Source organism: Molossus molossus, unplaced genomic scaffold (genome assembly GCF_014108415.1).
Source record: "Molossus molossus isolate mMolMol1 unplaced genomic scaffold, mMolMol1.p scaffold_m16_p_15, whole genome shotgun sequence".
Taxonomy (NCBI): Eukaryota; Metazoa; Chordata; class Mammalia; order Chiroptera; family Molossidae; genus Molossus; species Molossus molossus.
In genome coordinates, this window is record NW_023425350.1 from 51209312 (window position 1) to 51235953 (window position 26642).

The 26642-nt window shown below is 40.7% G+C and overlaps 2 protein-coding genes across 4 annotated transcripts; both read left to right on the forward strand.

Annotated features, from left to right (window-relative positions):
- LOC118630980 (splicing regulatory glutamine/lysine-rich protein 1-like) lies at positions 1-18472 on the forward strand. 2 transcript variants are annotated; one of them, XM_036263258.1, is made up of 7 exons: positions 1-267; positions 2526-2826; positions 3391-3494; positions 4507-4589; positions 6086-6150; positions 6479-6736; positions 18389-18472. In XM_036263258.1, the coding sequence occupies exons 1-6, from the start codon at positions 198-200 to the stop codon at positions 6690-6692; spliced, it is 837 nt and encodes a 278-aa protein (XP_036119151.1). In that variant the 5' UTR covers positions 1-197; the 3' UTR covers positions 6693-6736; positions 18389-18472. The 2 variants fall into 2 exon arrangements, with proteins under 2 accessions (XP_036119151.1, XP_036119150.1); XM_036263257.1 differs by lacking the exon at positions 18389-18472 and adding an exon at positions 7846-8477 and having other exon boundaries at positions 2-267.
- On the forward strand, positions 15339-26642 carry LOC118630982 (U4/U6.U5 small nuclear ribonucleoprotein 27 kDa protein). Of its 2 annotated transcripts, XR_004959715.1 has the most exons (7): positions 15339-15427; positions 16398-16518; positions 17063-17166; positions 18392-18471; positions 24167-24231; positions 25323-25480; positions 26228-26642. XR_004959715.1 is itself a non-coding variant. In XM_036263259.1 (6 exons), exons 1-6 carry the CDS (start codon positions 15394-15396, stop codon positions 26280-26282), a joined length of 459 nt encoding a protein of 152 aa, XP_036119152.1. In that variant the 5' UTR covers positions 15339-15393; the 3' UTR covers positions 26283-26642. The 2 variants fall into 2 exon arrangements, 1 of the variants encoding a protein (XP_036119152.1); XM_036263259.1 differs by lacking the exon at positions 25323-25480.

Genomic DNA, 26642 nt, shown 5'->3' on the forward strand with positions numbered 1-26642 from the left:
TTGGTTTTCACAGGTATCTCTGAGCTCAAAAGCGCGCCGCGCGATTCCGGGCTGGCTTTGCGCAGCCTCTCTTCTTTAGAATCCGGAACTCTGGCGGGTCGCTCAACGTTTTCCAGTCGGCGGTGAAAGCGCAGTTCCGGCTGTCCCGGAAGTTCTTTCACAGTCGTTCCCCAGGCGGTGGTAGAGGAGGCCTCGAAATGGATCGCAGTCGCAGTCGCAGCCGTAGCCGCAGCCGCAGCCGCAGCCGCAGCCGCTCTCCACTGATGGGTGAGTCCAGAAGCAATTAGGAGAGTTTGGCCTCTGTTGGAGGCGCATCTTCCCCTTTTCCTATTTCAGTACGAGGGCAGCGGAGAGGTAGGCCCTGACTCCGGAGAAGGAGACGAGCCTGCGGGGGGGGAGGGGAGTAACGAAGACCTCGGCCCTCATGTTTGAAAGCATTATTGTTCCCCCTTTCTAAAATAAAGTTTCGCTGGTTTTCACCCTCCATTAGTAACTTGGTTATTCCTGTGACTAGCTAATTTAGAATCAGATCAGGGTTCCCTCATTTAATTTCTGGGTGACCATGTGCAAGTCATTCAACCTTTCTGATTCCAAATTACGGTAATTAAGTGTTGGGGGTAATATTACCTAGCCTTAAAACCTCAGAGGAAGTGGGGGTGGAGGGTTGGAAGAGATAAACCAAAGAACTTATATGCATAACCAATGGACACAGACAATAGTGTGGGGAAGGCAGGAAAAGAGTGGGAGCAGAGGGGAGGGGTCAATGGGGGGAAAGGGGGGATATCTGTAATACTGTAATACCTTCAACAATAAAAATTAAAAAATAAAATATATAATAAAACTGGTATGAGAATTAATGTCACGTTCCATAACACTCAGCATGTGGTACTACCTGGATTTTAAATGTTCAATATAGCCCTGGCCAGGTTGTTCAGCGGTTAGAGCTTCCACCTGCAGACCAGAGAGTGATGGGTTCTAACTCTCCTAATTGCTTTGCAGGGTTCGGTTCCTGCAAAGGGCACCTACCTCGGTTGCAGTTTGTCCCTAGCTCTGGTTGGGGTCATTTGGGTGACGACCATTGGATGTGTATCTCATGTTGATCTCTCTCTCTCTCTCTTCACCCCTCTCTACCTCCCGCTCTATCTGAAAATAAATGCAAAGAAATGTCCTCGGGTGAGGATAAAAATAAATAAATAAATGTTCAGTATAGGTTCCTCCACTTATAATAATAGGGAAATCGATATTTTAAAATACGTTTTTATTGATTTGAGAGAGAGACAGAAAAGGAGGGAGAGAAACATCCATTGGCTGTCTCATGCAAGCCCCCTACAGGGGGTGGAGCCTGCAACCCAGGCATATGCCCTGACCTGGGAATGAAACCAGCAACCTCTTGGTGCATGGAATAGTAACCAGCCAACTGAGCCATACTGGCCAGGACACGACATTTTTTTTTAACATGGATTTTTTTTCCCAGCCGGTGTGGCTCAGAGGTTGAGCGTCGACCCATGAATGGAGAAGTCTCTGGTTCAATTCCCAGTTAGGACACATGCCCAGGTTGTAGGCCTGATCCCCGGTGGGACGCATGCAGGAGGCAGCCAATCAGTGTTCTTTCTCATCGATGTTTCTATCTTTCCCTCTCCCTTCCTCTATCTAAAATCAATAAAGAAAAAAAAAATTTTAATACATTGATTTTTGATTTTTTGATTTTTTTTTTAGAGAGAGAAACATCAACTGGCTGCCTCCTCCAATTTCCCCACTGGGGATGGAGCCCACAACCCGGGCATGTGCCCTGACCAGAAATCCAACAGGGACCTTTTTAAGATTTTTAAATTTATTTTTAGAGATAAAGGAAGGGATAGGGAGAGAGAGAGAAACATTGTGAGAGGGACAGTTGCCTGCTTCTTGCACGGTCCATACCCTTCAACCTAGGCATGTGTCTCTACTAGGAGTCAAACCAGCAATCAGTCTTGGTGCAGGGAGGAATACCCTACCAACTGAGCCACATCTAGGAGGGCTGAAAAGCCATTCGAATCTTCCATCCAGAAAGCTCACCACCTAGGATCTTCTGATCCTCACCCCCATAAATGAGACGATGCCATATACTCTGATTTAGACCCTCTGTTTTGCCCCCTTGTTAGTTTTTATCACCTTCAGCTAGTCAAGGCTTGATTTTCATAAAAGTTAAATGAGGCTGGGATCCACATATATTGAGCACTTAAGATGTGCTCAGTCAGAATTAGGAAATGCTGTGTTACTGTAGGATACACACCGGATTTACTTGATTTAGTATGGAAAAAAGGTAAAAATCTCAATAATTTTTTTATATTGGGTACATGTTGAAACGATAATAGTTGGAAATATATCTAGTTAGTCTAATTAAAATTCTGATAAAATTAATTTCACTTGTTTTTTACTGTTTTAATTGTCACTACTAGAAATGGCTCGCATTATATTCATATTGGACAGTGAAACTCTAAATAGTTTAGTTAATCTTTGGCTCTGCAATGTTGTTTTTTGTGTGTTAGAACCTAAGCGGTCCCGGTCCGCTTCCAGGGAGAGAGAACAAGGGAACCAAGAAAGTTCTCAGCCCCAGGAGAAAGATGAGAAAATGAGCCAGTCCCAGGAGAAAGATGAGAAAATGAGCCAGTCCCAGGAGAAAGATGAGAAAAGGAGCCAGTCCCAGGAGAAAGATGAGAAAAGGAGCCAGTCCCAGGAGAAAGATGAGAAAATGAGCCAATCCCAGGAGAAAGATGAGAAAAGGAGTCAATCCCAGGAGAAAGATCAGAAAAGGAGCCGCTCGCAATCCCCACACAGAAAACGCTCCAAGTAAGTACTGAACATACCCAGAGGTTTTACCACAAGTCCCAAACAAACTAGTTGTTGCCCTTAACTTTGTTTTCTTCACTATTAAGGCAATACCCGGTGTCATGAAATGAGGGCAACTTAAGCCCACCTCATTCTGAACCTAACATTTCCATTGGTAAATGGGGTTAGTCAGTCTTTACTCCTAGAGTTGCCCTGAGGATTAAATGAGAACTAGTACCAGAAAAGCACCAATCTTGGTGATTGGCAAGAATAAGAAATAAGCATCAATTGCTTTTTAAGTCAACTTTTTAAGTGTGTTTGTGTGTAATTGTTAGAAACTGTTTAGTTACATTTTTCTGCCTTACAGAAAATATTTTAGCCCTAGGTATACTAAGACTGTGTTTTTTGTTTTTTGCTAACAATCAGGGCCTAGGCAGAGCCTTCTAACCTATTCTATGTCTGGTGGTTCTCTGGATCCTGGCTTTTGCTCAGCCTTTACCTTTCAGGCACTCATGTATATCTGTGCTGATTGACACAAGTGGCCAGGTATGTCTGTTTCTGACATCTTTACTTATTAAATATTAGATCCCCAAGACGACACAGATCCACATCTCCTTCCCCTTCTCAACCGAAAGGAAGAAAAGATGAGGAACCAAAGGAAACAAAGAGTGAAGAACAACAGATTACTGGTAATGTTATTAACTAAGTAACTGTAGAACGAGTAAAGCCTTATTTAGATAACTTCAGTCATGATAAAATTATAAAAGTGTAATTTTTTTTTATTATTGATATTTGAGAGAGGGGGAAAGAGAGAAACATCGATGAGAAAGAACATTGATTGGCCGCCTCCTGCATGCCCCCTACTGGGGATCGGGCCCACAATTGGGCATGTGCCCTGACTGGAAATTGAACCAGCAACTTCCTGGTGCGTGGGTTGGTGCTCATCCACTGAGTCACACTGGCCAGGCTAAAAGTATAATTTTGAACATTGAAATATATTAAGTTTTTTATAGTGTTCATTGCATATGATTTTGAAATTTTTGTTTTAATTGTATCTTAGTGAGTTCCTGGTTATCTGTGGTGCTCCTGGTATAGGAACAATAATTAAAAATGTGAACATATTCTATTTTGGAAGTACCTTCAAAACAAGTGTCTTGTGTGATATTAAAGGCGGTCCTATCTAAAAGCTTCAAGCCAAACCTTTTAGCCCTGGCCAGTTTGGCTCAGCAGTTAGAGTGTCGGCCCCTGGTCCAGAGAGACCCGGGTTCAGTTTCCACTAAGGGCACGTGCCTTGGTTGCAGTTTGTCCCCAGCCCTGGTTGGGTTGTGCAGGTGGCGACCACTCGATGTGTCCCTTTCACGTCAATGTGTGTGTGTGTCTCTCTCTCCCTCCCACTCTATCTGAACAACAACAACAACCAAAAAAATGGAAAGGGTGTCCTCGGGTGATGATAAAAAAAAAAAGCATAACCTTTTAAACAGTCTCTACTGATAGAAGGTAGAGAGAGAGCAAATTCCTTTCTTACATCTTAAGTTACATTCTGCCCGAATTGACGGGGAATTTTTTTTATTAGTCTCAAGTCTTTAGCTGATTGTTTTATATGTTCTCTACTTGTAAGGTAGGATGACTAGTATTCTTTTGCCACCTTTCCTTTTATATATATAAAATGATAGAGTTTTGAAAAATTATCACTTATTTTAGCAGAGGAAGACTCAGAGGGCAAAACAGAGGAAGAAATAGAAATGATGAAGGTAATGGGATTTGCTGCCTTTGACTCCACTAAAGTAAGTAAATCTCAAAGCCAGTTAAGTGTTCTGATTTGAATTAACCCATTACAACTGTTTTATTTTTCCACATTCTTTTACTATAGCCTTTGTAATTTCTTTCATTGATACAAGTTTATTCAATTAAAAGACAGTAACTATCTATGTGGAAGACTAATGCACAGAGAGGCAAGCAGTGAGGTGCCATTGGAGCTAAGGTATTTAGAGGTGATTCTTTAGGTGTTGAGAGAAAGCAGTGACTTAAGAAAAGGAATGCTAGGCTTATGGGTGTTTTAGAGAGATGACCGAGGGCAGCATTGCAGCACAGATGGGAGGCAGGTTAGATTGGAGGAAGGGAGAACTGCTGAGTCCTGCATGTGAAAGATGATGAAGGCCTGTGCTGAGAGGAGGGACCAGAATATTGAGAACCATTCAGCCAGAGTTAGGGGTGGTGGGAGTCCGAGTGAGCAGTCAGTGGTGACACTGAGGTGACAGGCTGAAAGACTGTGGTAGAGTTAACCAGGGAAGAGGAAGTGCTGTGAAACATAAGAAGGAAATACCAGATGAAGATGATGTTGGGTAGCTGCACACATACCTCATAGCTCAGAAGAGGGGTGGATTAGAGATTGAATGCTGCCTAACCATCATAATACTGGAAAGAATTAGGAAAAGGGGGGGATTGTGGAGAGGCAGTTGAAATCAGGGGTTAGAGGGAGCAAGAGGGGAGAGAGTAGAGAGAGAAGGAGATGGGGGTAAAGAGAAATGGAGGAAAGGAGAGTTAGAGAGGAAATAGAAAGGGGAGGAGGGGATTGGAGGGAGCTAGATAGATAGAGGGAGAGTGTGTGTGGAGAGGGAATGTGTTTTTAAAACCTTATTTTCTAGAATTTTAAGTCTGTTTCGTTTTATAAATGAAAATTAAGATTTTTTTGAGAAAAATAATCTACTTCCCCTAATATTGTATTCCTTTCCATTGTGAATGGAGTGGGATAATTTCACATACTGTCAGAATTTCCTTCTGATGTGATTGTGTAGGGCTTACATGTTTTTTAAAAATTACAATGTATAAACTAAAGAGCACTAAGGCGTGGCATTTTGAGGTGAAAATATTAAGCCTGTTTGGAGTGAATCAGTTGGTTGGGCAATTGCCCTTGCTGCAAAAGGTTGCTGGTTTGATCAGGGGTGTTCAGAGGCAGCTGATTTGTGTTCCAGTTTCAATTTGGTGTTCCTCTCTTCCCTCTTCCACTCTCTCTAAAAATAAACTATTCTTTTAAAAGAAAAACACATAAACCATGAATTTTGTTGGTTTGAGTACTGTATTGTTTATGTGTGACCAAAAAGGTAAACAGAGTTGTAATACTTGGGAGCTCATGGGATATCATCAAGATCTGAAAATTCTCTCTTTGGCCTATCTCATTCTTAGATAGATCTTGCCATTTAAGTCTGTCTATACTATACGATGCAGTTCATTTAATGATGTACCTTCCTGTTTTTTATATTTGTTCAATGCTTTTCTCCAGGGAAAAAGATTGGATGGCAATGTAAATGCCTATGCCATAAATGTGTCTCAGAAAAGGAAGTACAGGTATGCATAACCCCCATTATTATGTTTGTACTAATTTTATAAAATTATGTGCTTGGGAAAGAATTTATTATGGGATAGTTATGTTTGTAGGAAATATAGCAGTTTTCTATACAGTATCTTGTTTTAATCTTCCTTGTTTGTATTCTGGTGTGTTAATTTCCAATTTGCATCTGAACTAATAACTATTATAGAGAAGGGTAGTTGGGTTAAATGTTTTAGGACTGTATAGAAAGTTCTTTCTTCAAAACATCATTTTTTAAAAGTCATTAGAGTTTAATTTCATTGTATTTATATATTTTTCTTTTAAATGTGTTTTTATTGATTTTAGAGAGAGCGAAAGGGAGAGGGGGAGAGACAGAGACCGAGACAGAGACAGAGACAGAGAAACATCGAGGCGGGAGAGACACATGGATCGGCCACCTCCCTCACGCACCTCAACTGGGGACCGAAACCGCTCCGACAGAGAATCAAGCCGGCGACACTATGGATCACGGGAGTACACTAAACCATCTGAGCCACACCGGCCAGGGCTCAAATTATAGATTTTAAATAGATTTCTCCTGGATTTCTCGCCTAGATTGATGATGTAAGGATTTCAGCTATAAATATATTCTTCTGTTAAGTATACTTTTTATTAACACCACAAGAAAAACCAATTCATACTTGAAATCTCACTAAATTCCTCATGAATGGAAAAATCAAAATATCTTCAAACATTGCCCTTCTCTCTACCTTTATCACTGATAAAAGACTAACATTCCAATTAATTTAGAATGTGAATAATGTGATTTGAAAATGCTGATGAGTTAAGGAACCAGAATGAATCATCATTGTCATTCCTTTGTAAAGTTACTTCCAAATAAAATTTTATGAAGAAAACTGGTACAGTATGCAATTAGATTTACTTGATGGGTACCTTTTAGGAACTCTCCTCTATTTCCTTAAACTAGGTGTTTAGTGTTGCCTAAAATAAATATCTATTTTCAATTGATTTTTTTTTAAGTCTATAATCTTTCCAAATAATTTTGAAAGTATATTTCCATACTTCTATTTGGATTTTACAGAAATCTGAAATGCTTTGGCTTATTTTGAAAGTGAGGTAATGTGTTTTTACTGTACATTAAATGATCTTGAATACCCTAGACTTTGCCATTTTATTTTATTATTTTTATTCCTCACCTGAGGATATTTTTCTATTTATCTTCAGATAGAGTGGGAGGGAGAGAAAGGGAGTGAGAGAGAGAAACATCAACTTGAGAGGGACACATCGACTGGTTGCTTCCCACACAACCCCAACCAGGGCCAGGGATGATCTGCAACTAAGGTACTTGCCCTTGGTCAGAATCGAACCCACAACTCTGGTCCGAGAGTCTACACTCTACCCCTGAGCCAAACCGGACAGGGCTAGACTTTACCATTTTAAAGTTTATTTATAGATTTAATCATAAGCCTGTGTTTTTTTGTTTTTTGGGTTTTTTTTGAGAGAGAGACATTGACTTCTTGTTCCACTGATTTATACATTTCATTAGTTGATTCTTGTATGTGCACTGACTAGTAATCGAACCCTAAACCTTGGCATAAATGGACAATGCTCTAACAAATTGAATTACCCGGCCATGGTCGTGATTATTTTTTATAAGATGAGTTCAGATTTTTAAAAAAAAATAAACATTGAATGTTTTCTTCTTGTCATAGGCAGTACATGAATCGAAACAGACCTTTGGATTTCATTGCATGAGAATTGAACTGTTGAAGAATGATTTTTTTTCCCCCTCATCTTGATCAGAAGAGTGGATTTTGTATTTTGTGTTTCATATGCATCAAAACAGGATCACATTCCTTCCTCCTTGTAAAGTAAGAAAATTTTGTCTGACGTGCAGTTCACTTACCCTGCCTCAAAAGAAGAAGTACTAAATATTACATTTTTTTCTTTTAGGAAATATTTGGGGCAGTCATCAACCCCATTTTTTTTTTTGTCTTTATTCCTGTGGAAGCTGTATATGTTTTCTTCTTGGATGTTCGTTAGGACTTTTTAAAACACATAAAAGTAATTCGATGTAAGCTTCTCCAATAAAGCAATATTTCTACCCCTTTGTATTTGATAAATACTTTATTACTATGTTAAAATACCTTCCTACACATTTTTTCTTTTTATACATAGATTTAGGTATCATGACCCTTAGTAGTTTAAAAATTAGAAGAATGAAAATGTATAACTAGATTTTTGGGTCTTCTGAGGTTTTTTCCCCCCTCAATATCATTTATTACTTTCCCCCCATTTAAAAAGCAGTACGTGCTTATTATATTAAAAAAAAAAAAACTTGGGAGAAATCAAATAGTAAAAGAAAAGTCAAAATTACCTGTAATATACCCCCAGCAACTATTGATCTTAATATTTTGGTATATATTTTTCCAGGTTCCTATGGGTATTTCTCACTCCTACCCATGAGATCAGAGTGTGTATGCTGTTCTCTTTTGCTAATCCTTTTTCTCCCGTGTGCTGTGAATATTTTTTTAATAGTCTTACATATTCTTTGGAAACTTAGCTTTTAGTAGGTACTCAGTTGTACCATAATTTAGTATTAACTAATCATTGACTTGAACATTGGCTTCCTTCCCATGATTTGTTGTGAGTAGTATCCCTGTTACTTGTATCTTTTTGTACTTGTTGTATTATTTCCTCCATTTCAGTTCTTAGATGTGAGATAAAGGGTGTGTGTGTGTGCATGCTCGCACACACGCACGTATGTGTATGTTCTAAGGCTTTTGATGCATATATATGGCTAGAAAGTAAGTGACTGACCAGTAAAATATTAATATTCCCATTTCGTACATGTATACAAATATTGGGTGTAATAATTAAAGTTTCCAGTCTAATGAATAAAATATTGGTATTTGGTTTTAATTTATTTATAAGGAGGAAGAACATTTTAAAAATGTGTTAGCCATATGTATATTTTTTTGTAAAATGCTAATTCCAAATCTAGGTTCCTATAGTGTTTTGGCAAGCTTTTGTTTTTCTTATTTGAAGGAAGCTCTTTTTATATTGAAAATAACCATTATCCATTCTGTTTCACATTGCACTGATATTTGAGGCTCGGTGGTTAAATTTAAATTTGGTTGTTTTTTTTGTTTGTTTTATTTTTTATTTTTTTATTTTTTTTGGTACATGTCCCTAGCGGGAACCGAACCCTGGACTCTCTGGTCCACAAGCCGACACTCCATCCGCTCAACCAAACTGGCCAGGGTTTTAATTTTTTTTTAGTAACTAATACAAAAACATGGAACACAATTTAGACAGCACAGAGGATATACAGCAATGAGCTGATTGTTAATCCTTTCAGACATATTCCATATATACATAATCATATTTTATTACCTAGCCTTTTTTCACTTACTTGTAAGTCTTATGATAGTTTTCTATCAGTATGTATAATGTTGATTCTTTTTTTTCTTATCGAGTATAGTTTATTCCAGAAAGTCAAAGAGAAACATGCCATTAACAGTCTTGACATGGCTTTTGATATATATCTTTAGTTTTAGGACTCTGTTCAGCTAGTGTTTAGGTAGTTTTCAATGATAGTTCTGTAGTTTAGTTGGAATTGTTATGTGGTCCTGGGAGGAGGTAAGCACAGCATATACCTACTATACCATCTTTTTTTTTTTTTTTTTTTTTTATTTATTTATTTTTGTTCAGGTAGAGTGGGAGGGAGAGAGAGGAAGAGAGAGAGAGAGAAACATCGATGTGAAAGGGACACATCGAGTGGCCGCCACCCGCACGACCGACCAGGGCCGGGGACAAACTGCAACCGAAGTACGTGCCCTTAGCGGGAACCGAACCCGGGCCTCTCATGACTGCAGGCCGACGCTCTAACCGCTGAGCCAAACCGGCCAGGGCTACTATACCATCTTGACCAGACGTAAAGCCAATTTTTTTTTTTTTTTTTTTTTTATGAGCAGCAATTATAGTCCATTGTAGGATAGACTATAATTTCTTTTTTGATTAATGCCTCATTGATGGACATTCAGGTTTTTTCTAATCTTTTACTATTTTTAAAAATTCCATGATCATTATTATCCTTTTGTGTACATGATTTTATGTGTGTTTAGCTACATTTTTAAATCCTTCATTGCGTCTGAAATTTGACCACCTATTATAGTTCTATAAAAGCTTTCCTGAGCCAAGCCGGTGTGGCTCAGTGGATGAAGCCTCGTCCCACGGATTGAGAGGTACAGTTTCTATTCCTGGTTGCAGGCTTGATCCCTAGTGGGGAGTGTGCAGGAGGCAGCCAATTGATGTTTCTCTCTCTCTCTCTCTCCCCCTCTCTAAAAACTCAGTAAAAACAATTTTAAAATAAAATCTTTCCTGACAGGTTAATCCCTGTAAAGAAAATAATAGTAGTGTGACTGCATTGAATAATACAGTGTACAGAACACCTTGGTGCATTTAATCTCTATGAAATAGAGCAGGTATTATCTCCATTTCCCAGATGAGAAAGCTGAGGGTTTTCAGAGCACAAAGGCAAAAATCAGTGTTTGTACTACCTGATGCCCTCAGTTCTTAAATATTTGGATGTACTACATTAGCTGCACTGCTTGTAGTACCCATTGTATGAGTGTCACGGCCTTAGGCAATCGGTTTACTTTGCTTGGATTTTTTGCCACCTGAGCTCAATAGACTCCCATACCCCCACTCACCAAAATACTTGTGTATCTGTAAATTATCCATGACAAAGACTGTTTCTGACCGTATCCGTGCATACCCAATTGTTATAATAGGGAAGCTAAAATTCTGGGATAAAATAATATACCCCACACTAAATTACAGGTCTTTGGATTGTCATCTTAGTGTGTTAATAGAGGTTTTGACTTCAAATCCTCAAGGCAGCATATTTAGTAAAGAAATAATCAGAGCCCTGGCCGGTTTGACTCAGCAGTTAGAGCAGTGGCCTTCGGTCCAGAGAGACCCAGGTTTGGTTCCCGCTAAGGATATGTACCTTGGTTGCAGCTTGGCCCTGGCCCTGGTTGGGTCATGTGGGTGGCAGCCACTCAATGTGTCCCTTTCAAGTTGATGTTTTTTTTCTCTCTCTCCCTCCCACTCTATCTGAACAAAAAATGGAAAAATGTCCTCGGGTGAGGATGAATTAATGAGTGAATGAATGAATGTATGAAATAATCAGAACATCAGGTAGGTCAATAGGTTTGTGCTCTATCAGCTAACACCAAAGAAACAGAGAAGGTGGAAGTCTTTGAAAATCCCAAGATAAGACACCTCTGATCCTAAGAGAAATCTTGGTTTGAAGGATCTTTTATCCATCAGATTGACTGATTCTGTAAGAATAACAAAGATGGAAGGAACACTCTTGTCTTCCTCTAACAGGCTGCTGCCTCTCAACGGACATAAATTATGCCAAATCTTCTATTTCCAAGTACCTAAATGTTAAGAGTACTCCAGGGCAAGGCTGGTGTGGCTCAGTGGATTGAGCATTGACCCATGGACTAAGATGTCTGGGTTTGGATTCCTGGTCAGGGGCACATGCCTGGTTTGCAAGATTGATCCCCAGTAGGGAGTGTGCAGGAGGTAGCCGATCAATGTATGTCTCTCACATTGACTTCTCTCTCTCCCATAGTTTCTCTAAAAAAAAAAATCAATTAAAAAAAAGTATTCCAAGATTTGAGCCCTGGAGTATTAAGTTATCTATTTTGTGACATCAAACACCTACATACAATAACGGCTCTCAAATGTATACTTCCAGCCTGACTATTTTACTGAATTCCAGGCTTGTCTATGCACTGAGATTATTTGGCACTTCAAATTTAAAATTAACTGAACTCATCTACCTGCCCAGTCTTCTTTGAGGCTTCCCCATCTCAGTAAATAACTTACTCCTCCACTCTCTTCTTTGCCCAGACCAAAATCCTTAGGGTCATCCTTGACGACTCCTTTTCCTTCTACGTCATTCATTAGCCAGTTCTTTTTATTCAAATCTGAGATTATATTTTGAATCTACTTTTTTGTTCAGATTTATTGAGGTATAATTGACACAAAATTGTAAGATATTTCAAGTATACACGAAGTGACTGACTGGTCACTTTTCACCACCTATACTCACCTAAGCCATTGCTCTTGCCTGGACTACTGTAGTAGCCTCCTAATAACTTTCCTTCCTTCTCTTGCTGCCTCAATTTGTTCTCCGTCCAACAGAAGAGATGAACCTTTTAAAATGGGCATCAAATCATACTACTCCACTCTCTTGTACTTCTCTGTCATCCAGTCCTTACTGTGGTCCACAAGCCTGAACAGTCTGGACCCTGGCATCTGAAGCCTCACCCCCTTGTTACTGTGCTCAGTCATGCTGCTGGCCTCCTTGCTGCTCCTTGAGAATAGGTATGCAACTACCGAAGAGTCATCCCGCTTGTTCTTCCTCCTGGAATGTTCTTCCTCCCCCACAAATACCTCCTCCCAGTTTTATATTGGGTAGCTTCTTTATGTTGTTCAGGTCTCTGCTCAAAACAAAGTTGTTTGTGAATACCTTATCCAAAATAAACCCCCTTCCCTCTCTATCCCTTTATCCTGCTTTACTCTTTTTGTTTAACATTTAAAAATTGAGGTAAAATTCATATATCATGCAATTCGCCCTTTTAAAGTATACCATTTCAGTGATTTATAGTACATTCACAGTTATACGTCCATCACCACAATCTAATTCCCAAACATTTTCATCATTCCAAATAGAAACTGGACCCATTAACAGTCACTCCTCCACCCTCCCCAACACAGAAACCGCTATGTACTGTCTGTCTCTAAAGATGTGTACTCTGGACATTTTCATATAAATGGATATTTCATGTAAATGGAGTCATACAATAATTCATTTTTTTGTGTCTGCTTGTTTCACTTGTCATAATGTTTTCAAGGTTCATCAATGCCATAACATGTATCAGTACTTTTTTCTTTTAATGGCTGGATAATATTCTGTTCTATCCCATACCACAGTTTTATTTATCATTTACCAGTTGATGGGCATTTCAGTTTTTGCACATTTTGGCTATTATGAATAGTGCTTCTGTGAACATTTGTATACAAGTTTTTGTATGAATATATATATATATATATATATATATATATATATTTTTAATCCTCACCCGAGGACATTTTTCAATATTTTACTGAGATAGAGTGGGAGGAAGAGAGAGAGAAACATCGACGTGAAAAGGACACATCGAGTGGCTGCCACCCACACGACCCAACCAGGGCCGGGGACAAACTGCAACCGAGGTACATGCCCTTAGCGGGAACCGAACCCCGGTCTCTCCGGACCGCAGCCCGACAATCTAACCGCTGAGCCAAACCGGCCAGGGCTGAACATATATTTTTAATTCTCTTGGGTGAACAACGAGGAGTGGGACTGCAGTGGGTCATATAATAATTCTCTTTAACTTTTTGAAGCACTGTCAGACTGTTTATCAAAGTACCTGCACTCTTTTACATTCCACCAGCAATGTATGAGGGTTCCAGTTTTTGCACATGGTCTGCAAAGTTTCCTTTTCCTTGTAGCTTATCCATGCCTGACACACTCTATATTCATTTATTACTTTCTGGTTCTTCCACTAGACAGTAGGAAATGGGGCTTCTGTCTTGTTTGCTGCTGTAGCCCCAGCACCGCACAGTGCCTGGCCCAGAGTAACAGTCAATAAATACCTGTTGAATTTGTGGATCAGTCCAGAGACCTCTTTTCACTTGGCTACTTTCCTTGTATTTTATGTTAACCTTTAGTTGCCCAAGGAATAAATAGACATATTTTTTATGTAAAAATTTTAAAACATTATGACAAAGTGAAATCCCACTTGATCAGTACCCCTCAAACCTGGACCTGTTGCCCCTTCTTTGCACTGATCTTTCAAGACCTTTGTCTACGCATGCATGTGAGTAACAGAGTTGGAAATGAGGAAAATACATTATTTGGGATTTTAAAAATACAAATAATATATTGTTAGGGATCGTTTTATTTTATTATTATTACTTTTTTATCCTCACCCAAGGACATTCTCCCATTTTTGTTCAGATAGAGTGGGAGGGAGAGAGAGGAAGAGAGAGAGAGAGAGAGAGAGAGAAACATCGACGTGAAAGGGGCACATTGAGTGGCTGCCACCCACACGACCAAGCAGGGCCGGGGACAAACTGCAACCGAGGCTCGCGCCCTTAGCGGGAACCGAACCCGGGTCTCTCTGGACTGCAGGCCAACGCTATAACCACTGAGAAAACTGGCCAGGGTTCATTTTTAACTAATTTTTATTTTTAACTTATTTTTTATTGTTGACAGTTCTGTATGTATATTTGGCTTGGAACTTATCAAGCTGAAATTAAATGAACTATGGTAGTCATAGCTTCAGTGGCCAGCAGCCTACTTACGAATAGGCATGTGTTTTTCACTGATTAATCCTTTGGTACAAAGCTGTGCAATAAACGTTGGTGTGAATAATTGTATCAATGATGCCTCTTTCTTAATTTTCTGATGTTTTGACACCTGGGGCCTTGGGAGAGTGCCCTTCAATTGGCAGCCCTTATCCTCTACCCACCTTATTTACTAAACTTTCACACGCTAGTCAATATTCCTCTACCCTATTGACTCCAGGGCCAGGTGCCAAACAACTGGTCAGCCCCTACATCCCCAAACCCAGTGAAATTCAAATTTGCCAATCACAAATAAACCCGCTTACCCTGCCTCTCCCATTTTGTTCTGCAAAAATCACAATAGAGTCTCTTGCTTTTGCTTTCCCCTTGCTTCCTCTGCTTCCTGACCCACCCTGGTGCTTCCCCTTGTGGACTTAGCTTTCGAATGCAGTTTAGAATTGGTTTGATATGAAATATTCTGGGCATGTGAACAAGAACTGGGAAGAAATATGGGTGGGGTGGGGTGGATGAAAACTGTGTTACAGTGGTGGGTCGGCGGGTTTTTTCAGATTTCTATAATAACATCAATTGGAATTCTTTAATGCCCATCGTGAAACTAAAGCCATGGCGATAATGGGGCTGGAGGAGCGAGATAACAACTTGATTCTCTCTGGCTAAGCCCGCCTGGTGATTCTGGGCTGGCTTCGCGTAGTCTCCATTTTGTAGAAGTCGGAACCCTTGCGGATCTTGCAACGTTTTCCAGTCGGCAGTGAAAGCGCAGTTCCGGCTGTCCCGGAAGTTGTTTCGCAGTTGTTCCCCAAGCGGTGTGAGATAGAGGAGGGCTCCAAATGGGTCGCAGCCGCAGCCGCTCCCCGCGGAGGGGTGAGTCCAGAAGCAATTGGGAGCATCCGGGGCTCGTTTGGAGGCGCATTCTCTTCTCTACCTTTTCAATAGGAGGGCAGCGGAGGGGCAGGCCCTTTACTCCCGAGAAGGAGAAGAGCGTGGTGTGGGTGTGTGGATGGAGGAACAAAGACCTTGGCCCTCCGATTGGAAAGCTATCCCCCCCTTCCAAAATGTCAGCTGTTTTTCAACCTCTTATAGTTCTTTTTGTTATTCTTGTGACTGGGTAATTTAGAATCAGAGTGACCGTGTGCAAGTCATCCAGCCTTTCTGATTCCGAATTCCGGTAATTAGACTTTGGGGGTAATGTCACCTAGCTTTAAAAACTGATGTGAGAATTAATCTCACATACCATTACAGTCAGCATGTGATATTGCCTGGATTTTAAATGCTGAATGCTAAGTTCTCCAGTTATTCATAATAGGGAAATTGATATTTAGAATCCTGCGTCCTGGCAGCTCACTTCGTAAATCTTCTGGTCCTCACCCCCATAAACGAGGCAGTGCGATGTACAGAACACAGGACTTCGATCGAAAGGTGTGACTAAGACCCTCGGTTCTGCCCCCTGGTTAGTTTTCACCCTCTTCAACTAGTCAAGACTTCATTTTCTTAAAGTTTAATGAGACTGCGATCCACATATATTGAGCACTTAAGATGTGCTCAGTCAGAATTAGGAAGTGCTGTGTAACTGTAGGATGCACACCGGATTTCCTTGATTTAGTACGAAAAAAAAGTAAAACACCCAATTTTTTTTTTATATTGGGTACATGTTGAAACGATAATAGTTGGAAATATATCTAGTTAGTCTAATAACATTCTGTCAAAATTAATTTCACTTGTTTTTTACTTTTTTAATGGTCACTGCTAGAAATGGCTCGCATTATATTCGTTTTGGACAGCTCTAAATAGTTGAGGTAATCTTCGGCTCTGCAATGTTGTTTGTTTGTGTTAGAACGTAGGCGGTCCCGGTCCGCTTCCAGGGAGAGAGAACGAAGGCGCCGAGAAAGGTCCCGGTCCCGGGAGAGAGATAGGAGAAGGAGCCGCTCGCGATCCCCGCACAGAAGACGCTCCAGGTAAGTACTGAACATAGCCAGAGGTTTTACCACAAGTCCCAAACAAACTAGTTGTTGCCCTTAACTTTGTTTTCATCACTATTAAGGCAATACCCAGTGTCATGAAATGAGGGCAACTTAAGCCCACCTCATTCTGAACCTAACATTTCCATTGGTAAATGGGGTTAGTAAGTCTCTACTCCTAGAGTTGCCCTGAGGATTAAATGAGAACTAGTACCAGAAAAGCACCAATCTTGGTGATTGGCAAGAATAAGAAATAAGCATCAATTGCTTTTTAAGTCAACTTTTTAAGTGTGTTTATGTGTAATTGTTAGAAACTGTTTAGTTACATTTTTCTGCCTTACAGAAAATATTTTAGCCCTAGGTATACTAAGACTGTGTTTTTTGTTTTTTGCTAACAATCAGGGCCTAGGCAGAGCCTTCTAACCTATTCTATGTCTGGTGGTTCTCTGGATCCTGGCTTTTGCACTCATGTATATCTGTGCTGATTGACACAAGTGGCCAGGTATGTCTGTTTCTGACATCTTTACTTATTAAATATTAGATCCCCAAGACGACACAGATCCACATCTCCTTCCCCTTCTCGACTGAAAGAAAGAAGAGATGAGGAAAAAAAAGAAACAAAGAGTAAAGAACGTCAGATTACTGGTAATGTTACTAGATAAGTAACTGTAGAAAGTACAATCTTATTTAGATACTTTCAGTCATGATAAAATTATAAATGTATAATTTTTGAACATTGAAATATATTAAGTTTTTTATACTGTTCATTGCATATGATTTTTAGATTTTTGTTTTAATTGTATCTTAGTGAATTTCTGATTATCTATGGTGCTCCTGATAAAGGAAGAACAATTAAAAACGTGAACATATTCACCCTGGCTGGTTTGGCTCAGCAGTAGAGTGATGGCCCGCGGACCAACTCCTGTCAAGGGCCCGTACCTCAGTTGTGGTTTGTCCCTGACCCTGGTCAGGGTCGTACGGCTCCATATGTCCCTCTCACATCAATGTTTCTCTCACTCTACCCTACTCCCTCTCTCTCCCACCCATTCTATCTGAAGATAAATAGAAAAATATCCTCAGGTGAGGATTTAAAAATAAAAAGTGAACTTATTCTATTTTCGAAGTACCTTCAAAACAAGTGTCATATGTGATATTAAAGGTGGTCCTGCCTAAAGTCTACTGCATGTCCTTTTAAGCAGTCTCTTCTCTTTTTTCAAAAAAGAATAGTTTCTTGATTTTGAGAGAGAGAGAGAGAGGAATGGAGAGGAAGAGAGAAACATCTTGTGAGAATGCAACATCCAGTTGCTGCCTCCTGCACAACCCCTACCGAGAATCAAGCTGGCAGTGCCTGGGAATCGAACTGAGCCACACCAGCCAGGGCTAAGCAGTCTCTTCTGATAGAAGGTGGAGAATACATTCCTTTCTTACACCTTAAGTTAGATTCTGCTTAAATTGAAAAGGAATTTTTTTCATTAGTCTCAAGTCTTCAGCTAGTTGTTTTATTTTTTTTCAACTCAAATCTATTTTAATGTGAACAGTCGGGTTCTTCTGGGTTTCTCAACCCCACACCGCTGCCATCAGGTGGATCTCTCCCTGGGGTGGGGCCATCCTATATACTGTAGAACATTCTCACAGCCAGGGGCACCCCCTCCCCATTGTGACGATCCTGGCTGACCCACAGAGCTTCGGGGAGCCCAGTAGCTATTTGTTTTATATGTTCTTTATTTGTAAGGTAGGATGACTATTATTATTATACCACCTTTCCTTTTATATATATATATATATATATATATATATATATATACACACACACACACACATATATATATATAAAATGATAGTTTTTAAAAATTATCACTTATTTTTGCAGAGGAAGACTTAGAGGGCAAAACAGAGGAAGAAATAGAAATGATGAAGGTGATGGGATTTGCCTCCTTTGACTCCACAAAAGTAAGTAAATCTCAAAGCCAGTTAAGCATTCTGATTTGAATTAACCCATTATGACTGTTCCATTTTTCCATATTCTTTTACTGTGGCCTTTGTAATTTCTTCCATTGATACAAGTTTATTCAGTTAAAAGACAGTAACTATCTGTGTGAAAGACTGATGCACAGAAAGAAGCAGTGAGGTGCCATTGGAATGTAGGGAGTTTGCCTGGGATGGTGGTGAGTTAGATCTTAAAGGGAGAGGAGGAAGAGCATTTGAAATAGGAGGAGGAGCTCATGGAAATGCCATGTAGGCATGAAGGAGCATAGTATATTGAGGGAATTTCAAATTCAGTAACTGGTAAAAGGATGCTGATGGGATAGTGACTACAGTGAGGCTGGAAATAGAGATAGGAAGCAAATCACGGTCAGGGAGGGCTTTTGCTGCCCTTAGCCATGCTAAGGTATTTAGAGTTGATTCTTTAGGTGTTGAGAGAAAGCAATGACTTAAGAAAAGGAATGATAGGCTTATGGGTGTTTTAGAGATATGACCGAGGGCAGCATTGCAGCACAGATGGGAGGCAGGTTAGATTGGAGGAAGGGAGAACTGCTGAGTCCTGCATGTGAAAGATGATGAAGGCCTGTGCTGAGAGGAGGGACCAGAATATTGAGAACCATTCAGCCAGAGTTAGGGGTGGTGGGAGTCCGAGTGAGCAGTCAGTGGTGACACTGAGGTGACAGGCTGAAAGACTGTGGTAGGGTTAACCAGGGAAGAGGAAGTGCTGTGAAACATAAGAAGGAAATACCAGATGAAGATGATGTTGGGTAGCTGCACACATACCTCATAGCTCAGAAGAGGGGTGGATTGGAAATTGAATGCTGCCTAATCATCATAATACTGGAAAGAATTAGGAAACGGGGGAGGAAAAAAAGGGGGATTGTGGAAAGGCAGCTGAAGTCAGGGATTGGAGGGAGCAAGAGGGGAGAGAATAGAGAAAGAGAGAGAGGGAAATAGGGGTTAAGAGAAATGGAGGAAAGGAGAGGAGGGGATTGGAGGGAGCTAGTAAGGATAGATAGAGGGAGAGTGTGTGGAGAGGGAATGTATTTTTAAAAAGTTCCTCTTTTTTTTGCTTCTGCATTCAATCTTTTTTTATCTTATATTTCATGTTGAATGTATTGCAGATGTTCCCCCATTTTATCCCCATTGACCCCCTCCTCCCTATTCCCACCCCCCTCGTGCCTTCCCCACACTATTTTCTGTGTCCATTGGTTATGCATATATACATAAAAGTTCTTTGGTTTATCTCATTCCGCCCTCCCTCCCACCTTTCCTTTGAGGCTCATAGTCTTAACAACCAATCTGTACTTCTTAATTCCTTCATCTTTTTCACCTATCACCCCAATCCTCCCATCTGGCAAGCAACAAAAAGTTTTCTATATCTATGAGTGTGTTTCTGCTCTGCTTGCTCTTTTTTTTTTTTTTTTTTTTGTAGATTCAACTGTTGATAGATATGTATTTATTGCTATTTGATTGTTCATATTTTTGTTGTTCTCCTTCAAGAAGATCCTCCAACATTTCATATAATACTGGTTTGATGGTGATGAACTCCTGTACCTTTTTCTTGTCTGGAAAACTCTTGATATGGCTATCGATTCTAAATGATAGCTTTACAGGATAGAGTAATCTTGGTTATAGGTCGTTGCTTTTCATCACCTTGAATATTTCTTGCCACTCCTTTCTTGCCTGCAGTGTTTCTTTTGAGAAATGGGTTGACAATCTTATGGGAGCTCCTTTGTAGGTAACAAACTACTTTACTCTTGCTGCTTTTAAGATTCTCTCTTTGTGTTTAACCTTTGGCATTTTGATGATGATGTGTCTTGGTGTGGATGTCTTTGGGTTCATTTTGTTTGGGATTCTCTGTGCTTCCTGGACTTGTATGTCTATTACCTGTACCAAGTTAGGAAGTTTTCTGTCATTGTTTTTTCAAATAGGTTTTCAATTTCTTGCTCTCTCTGTTCTCCTTCTGGCACCCCTATGATGCGAATGTTGACACACTTGAATTTGTCGCAGAGGCTCCTTACACTATCCTCAATTTTTTTTTTTTTTTAATTCTTTTTTCTTTTTGCTGTTCTGATTGGATGTTTTTTGCTTCCTTACATTCTGAAGCGATGGTTTGCTTCTTGGCTTCACCTACTCTATTGATTCTCTGTAAATTAATTTTTATTTTGGTTTGTGCATCTTTTATTTCTGACTGGTCCTTTTTTATGTTGTTTATGTTCTCACTAAGTTCCTTGGAGTTCTCCTTAAGTTCCTTGAAGGTTTCACTAAGTTCCTTGAGGATCTTTATAAGCAGTGTTTTGAACTCTGCATCTGATTGATTGCTTATCTCCATTTTATTTAGTTCTTTTCCTAGAGTTTTGTTCTTTTCTTTCGTTTGGGACATGCTTCTTTGTCTCTCATTTTGGCTGCTTCCCTGTATTTGTTTCTATGTAGTAGGTAGAGTTGCTATGTCTCCTAGGCTTCCTAGGGTGGCCTATTGTTATAGGTGTCCTTAGGATCCTGCAGTGGCACAGCCTCCCCGATCACCCCAGCTGGGCTCTTGAGGTGCACCCCTAGTGTGGACTGTACACCCTTCTGTTGTAATTGAGTCTTTTTTTTTTTTTTTTCCTTTATTGATTTTTAGAGAGAGAGGAAGGGAGAGGGAGAGATAGAAACATCAATGAGAGAGAACATCGACCTGCCGCCTCCTGCATGCCCCCCACTGGGGATCAGGCCCACAACCTGGGCATGTGCTCTGACTGGGAATTGAACTGGCGACCTCCTGGTGCATGGGTTGATGCTCAACCACTGAGCCACATCGGCCGAGCTGTAATTGAATCATGATTGCTGTTGGCATATCAGTGGGAGGGATTTACTCAGGCTGATGAGCTGCAAGGACTGCCTGTGCCCACTGACCACTGACCTCTGACCACCTTGGACGATCAACCTCTGACAGCCTTGGAGGACCACCACACAGAGCAAGACTTACTTCAGCAGGGTTCTGGTACCCACTGAGTCCACTCATTGAGTGTGTCACTTGTGGAGGTGGTTGGGTAGTGGTGTTTTGATGTGGTCTGAAGCTGTCTACTGGGTGTGCTGGCTCTGGGGCAAGGTCAGCCACTGCCTGTGTTCTATCCAGTGCCGCCCGGCATAAGCTACAAAGTGATCTGCAGATGGCTATTTCTTGTGCAGGGCTTGGAGGTGCCCAGGCAAAACCAAGTTGTGAACCAAGGCTGGCTGCTCCTAGTACCAGACTTGGGGCTCCTTAATGAGAGGTATGGGATTCGCTGAGACCAGATGCTGCCTGTTTGAAAGAATTTAGGAAACTTTGAAGCAGGATTGAAGACAGGCCAATTTTATGGTGAAGCCATTGGAAGGAAACAGCTTGGGTGGGCCTGAAAGTTGGGTGGGGCAGAGCCTCAGGGAATCATCAGGGCGGGGCAAATAGTGTGAGCCAGGTTGCTGCAGTTTCAGATATGGCGGCTGCCTGCCCCACCAGAGAAGGGCTCACCAAGGGAACAACGGCCTCTGCCAGCACCTCTGTCCAAGAGAAAGCTGCCTCTCCAGCTCTCATCCCAAGGCCAAACAGCTCAGTTCTTCCCAGTATGTCTCTAGTGCCTTTAAAGCTGCCTCCCCTCCGAGCTCAGTGGGAGCAAGTCCAAGTAAGTTTGTGTGTGGGCCCTTTAAGAGGAACTACCTGGGGCTCCAGCAGCCTCAGCCTCCCTCAGCCTCAGTTCCCATTGATTTTTCCAGCCAGAAGTTATGGGGACTTTTCTTCCTGGCACTGGAACCCTGAGCTGGGAGCTTGGTGTGGGATGGGGACCCCCTCACTCCCCAGGGAGGACCTTCACAACCGAGGTATCCTCCTGATTTTTATCCGCCACATGTGGATGTGGGATCAGCCAGTCCGGGCCTCCCTCCTCCTACTAGTCTCAATGTGGTTGCTTCTTCAATTTTGTATCTGTAGGACTTCCATTCAGCTTGATTTCAGGTGGTTCTGAATGATGGTTGTTCTGCAGTTTAGTTGTAATTTTGATGTGGTTGTGGGAAGAGACAAAGTGCAATGTTTACCTACCTGCCTTTTTTGACCGGAAGTCTCTTAAAACGTTCTTTTCTAGAATTTTAAGTCTGTTTAGTGTTGTAAATGGAAATTAAGATTTCTTGAGAAAAATAATTCACTTCCCCTAATACTATATTCCTTTTAGTTGTAAATGGAGTGGGGTAATTACACATGCTGTCAGAGTTTCTATCTGATGTGATTGTGTAGGGTTCACATGCTCTTTAAAAAAGACAGTGTAGCCCTGGCCGGTTTGGCTCAGCGGTTAGAGAGTCCACCTGCGGTCCGGAGAGACCCGGGTTCGGTTCCCGCTAAGGGCATGTACCTCGGTTGCAGTTTGTCCCCGGCCCTGGTCGGTCGTGTGGGTGGCAGCCACTCGATGTGTTCCTTTCATATCGATGTTTCTCTCTCTCTCTCTCTGTTCCTCTCTCTCCCTCCCACTCTACCCGAACAAAAAAATGGAAAAATGTCCTCAGGTGAGGATTAAAAAAAAAAAAAAAAAAGACAGTGTAGCCCTGGCCGGTTTGGCTCAGCGGTTAGAGCGTCGGCCTGCGGTCCGGAGAGATCCGGGTTTGGTTCCCGCTAAGGGCGCGTACTTCGGTTGCAGTTTGTCCCCGGCCCTGGTTGGTCGTGCGGGTGGCAGCCACTCGATGTGTCCCTTCACGTCGATGTTTCTCTCTCTCTCTCCCTTCCTCTCTCTCCCTCCCACTCTATAAAAAACAAAAACAAAAAAACAAAACAAAACAAAAAAAGACAGTGTAGCACTGGGCAGTTCACTCAGCGGTTAGAACGTCAGCCTGCGGTCCAGAGAGACCCAGGTTCGGTTCCCTCTAAGGGCACATATCTCGGTTGCAGTTTGTCCCCGGCCCTGGTCGGTCGTGTGGGTGGCAGCCACTCGATGTGTACCTTTCACATCGATGTTTTTTTCCTCTCTCTCTCTCTTCCTCTCTCTCCCTCCTACTCTATCTGAACAAAAAATGGAAAAATGTCCTCGGGTGAGGATTAAAAGAAAAAAATGACAGTGTATCAGTGTAGAGCCCTAGCCGGTGTGGCTCAATTGGTAGGGCGTTGTCCCTTCTCTCTCTAAAAATAAATATTCTTTAAAACTACAAAAACATAAACCATGAATGTTTGTTGGTTTGAGTATTGTATTATTTGCTTACGTGTGACTATAAAAAGGTGAATAGGCCCTGGCTGGTTTGGCTCAGCGGTTGGAGCGTCGGCCTGCGGTCCAGAGAGACCCGGGTTCAGTTCCCACTGAGGGCATGTACCTCGGTTGCAGTTTGTCCCCAGCCCTGGTTGGGTTGTGCGGATGGCGGCCACTCGATGTGTTCCTTTCACGTCGATGTTTCTCTCTCTCTCTCTTCCTCTCTCTCCCTCTTGCTCTATCTGAACAAAAAATGGAAAAATGTCTTCAGGTGAGGAAAAAAAAAAAAAAGGTGAATAGAGTTGTAATACTTGGGAGTTTATGGGATGCCATCAGGATCTGAAAATTCTTTCTCTCTGTGGGCTACCTCATTTTTAGATGGATCTTGCCCCTTAAGTCTGTGTATAGGATCCAGTTCTTTTTATCAAGGCTTTAATGTATTCTTCCTGTTTTTTATATTTATTGCTTTTCTTCAGGGAAAAAAGTTGGATGGCTCTGTAAATGCCTATGCCATAAATGTGTCTCAGAAGAGGAAGTACAGGTATGCATAATTCCCATTATTGTATTTGAACCAATGATATAAATTATGTTTTTGGAAAGAATTTATTATGGGAAATTGAGTTTGTAGGAAATGTAGCAGTTTTCCATACAGTCCTTTGTTTTAATCATCCTTGCTTATATTCTGGTATATTAATTTCCAATTTACATGTGAAGTAGTAACTGTTATAGAGAAGAGTAGTTGGCTTAACTGTTTTAGGACTGTATAGATCAGTGGTTCTCACCCTTCCTAATGCCGTGACCCTTTAATACAGCTCCTCATGTTGTGTGTGGGCTTATCTGCATGTGGGAGGACCCGCCTGGAGACAGAGGAGCAGTGTCTCAGTTCCTAAGACCATTGGAAATACAGTGATACCTCGGTTCTCGAACATAATTCGTTCCAGGAGGATGGTCGAGAACCAAATTGTTCGAGAACCGAAGCAATGAAACCCAATAGGAAATAATGGAAACTGGATTAATTCGTTCCAAGCCCCAGAAAATGCCTATTTACTGGCCTAATTTGTATATAATATGTAGAAAAACATAAGTCTCAACAAGAAATAAAAGTGTACAGTATGTCTAAGGGTTAAATTCAGTGTAAAGCGTGACTCTCTCCACAAAGCGTGACTCTCTCCACAAAGCGTGACTCTCTCTCTGCACTCACACTGATGACGCAAGCAAGGCGCGCTGGGCCGAATGAACGCCATTCGGCTCAACTCGGCTCATCTCGGAAGTTCGAGTTCCAAATATTTGTTCGGATTCCAAGACAAAAGTTTCTCGAATCTCCTGGTCGAATACCGATTTGGTCGAAATCCGAGGCGTTCGAGAACCACTGATGTGTTTTCCGATGGTCTTAGGCGACCCCTGTGAAAGGGTCGTTCAACCCCCAAAGGGGTCGCGACTCACAGGTTGAGAACCACTGGTATAGATAGTTCTTCAAAACATCTTTTTAAAAGAGTCTTTAGATTTTAATTTTATTATAATTAGAGATTTAAAATAGATCTCTCCTTAATTACTTACCTAGATTGATTATGTAAGGATTTCTACTGTAACTATATTCTTCTGTTAAATATAGACATTTTATTAATACCACAGGACAGAACAATTCATACTTGAAATTTCATTGATTTCCTCATGAATGGAAAAGTCAAGAAGATATCTTCAAACATTGCCTTTCTCTCTACCTTTATCACTGATAACAGACTAACATTTCAATTAATTTAGAATGTGAATAATGAGGTGTGAGAATGCTGGTGAGTTAAGGAACCAGAATAAATCACCTTTGACGTTCCTTTGTAATGTTACCTTCAAATAAAGTTTTATGGAGAAAAACCAGTATAGTATTTACTTGATGGGTACCTATTTTGGACTCTGCTCTATTTCCTTAACTAGATGTTTAGTGTTACCTAAAATAAATATTTATTTTCAATTGATTTTTTTTTTAAGTCTGTGGAATCTTCCCAAATAATTCTGAAAGTATATTTCTGTACTTCTATTTTGCATTTTATAGAAATTTAAAATGCTTTGGCTAAGGGGGGGGGGGAGTCAGTGGGGGGGAAAGGAGAAACATCTGTAACAAAAATTAATTAAAAATAAATAAATAAATAAATAAATAAAATGCTTTGGCTTATTTTGAAAGTGAAGTAATCTATACTATACATTAAGTGATCTTGAAATTTCTTACCCTAGACTTTGCCATCTTAAAGGTGATTAATAGGTTTAATTTCTGAAGCCTGTGATTTTTTTTTTTTTTTTTTTTAAGAGAGTGAGGAAGGGCGGGGAGAGAGAAAGAAACATCAATTTGCTATTCCACTTATTTATGCATTAATTGGTTGATTCTTGTATAGGCCCTGACCCGGGATAGAACCCACAAGCTTGGCATATTGGGACAATGCTCTAACAAACTGAGCTGCCTGGCCAGGGCTGTGATTATTTTCTCATAAGAGTAGTCCAGAATTAAAAAACAAAACAAAACATTGAATGTTTTCTTCTTGTTATAGGCAGTACATGAATCGAAAAGGTGGATTCAACAGACCTCTGGATTTCATTGCGTGAGAATTGAAATATTGAAGAATGATTTTTTTCCCCCTCATCTGATCAGAAGAGTGGATTTTGTATTTTGTATTTCATATGCATCAAAACAGGACAGGATCACAGTCCCTTCTCCTGTAAAGTAAGAAAATTTTATCTGTGATGTGTGCAGTTCACATACACTGACTCACAAGAAGAAATGTTAAATATTGCATTTTTTTCTTTTAGGAAATATCATTTGGGGCAATCATCAACCCCATTTTCTGTCTTTATTCCTGTGGAAGCTGTGTATGTTTTCTTCTTGGATGCTCGTTAGGACTTTTTAAAACACATAAAAATAATTCGGATGTAAGCTTCTCAAATAAAGCAATATTTATATCCCTT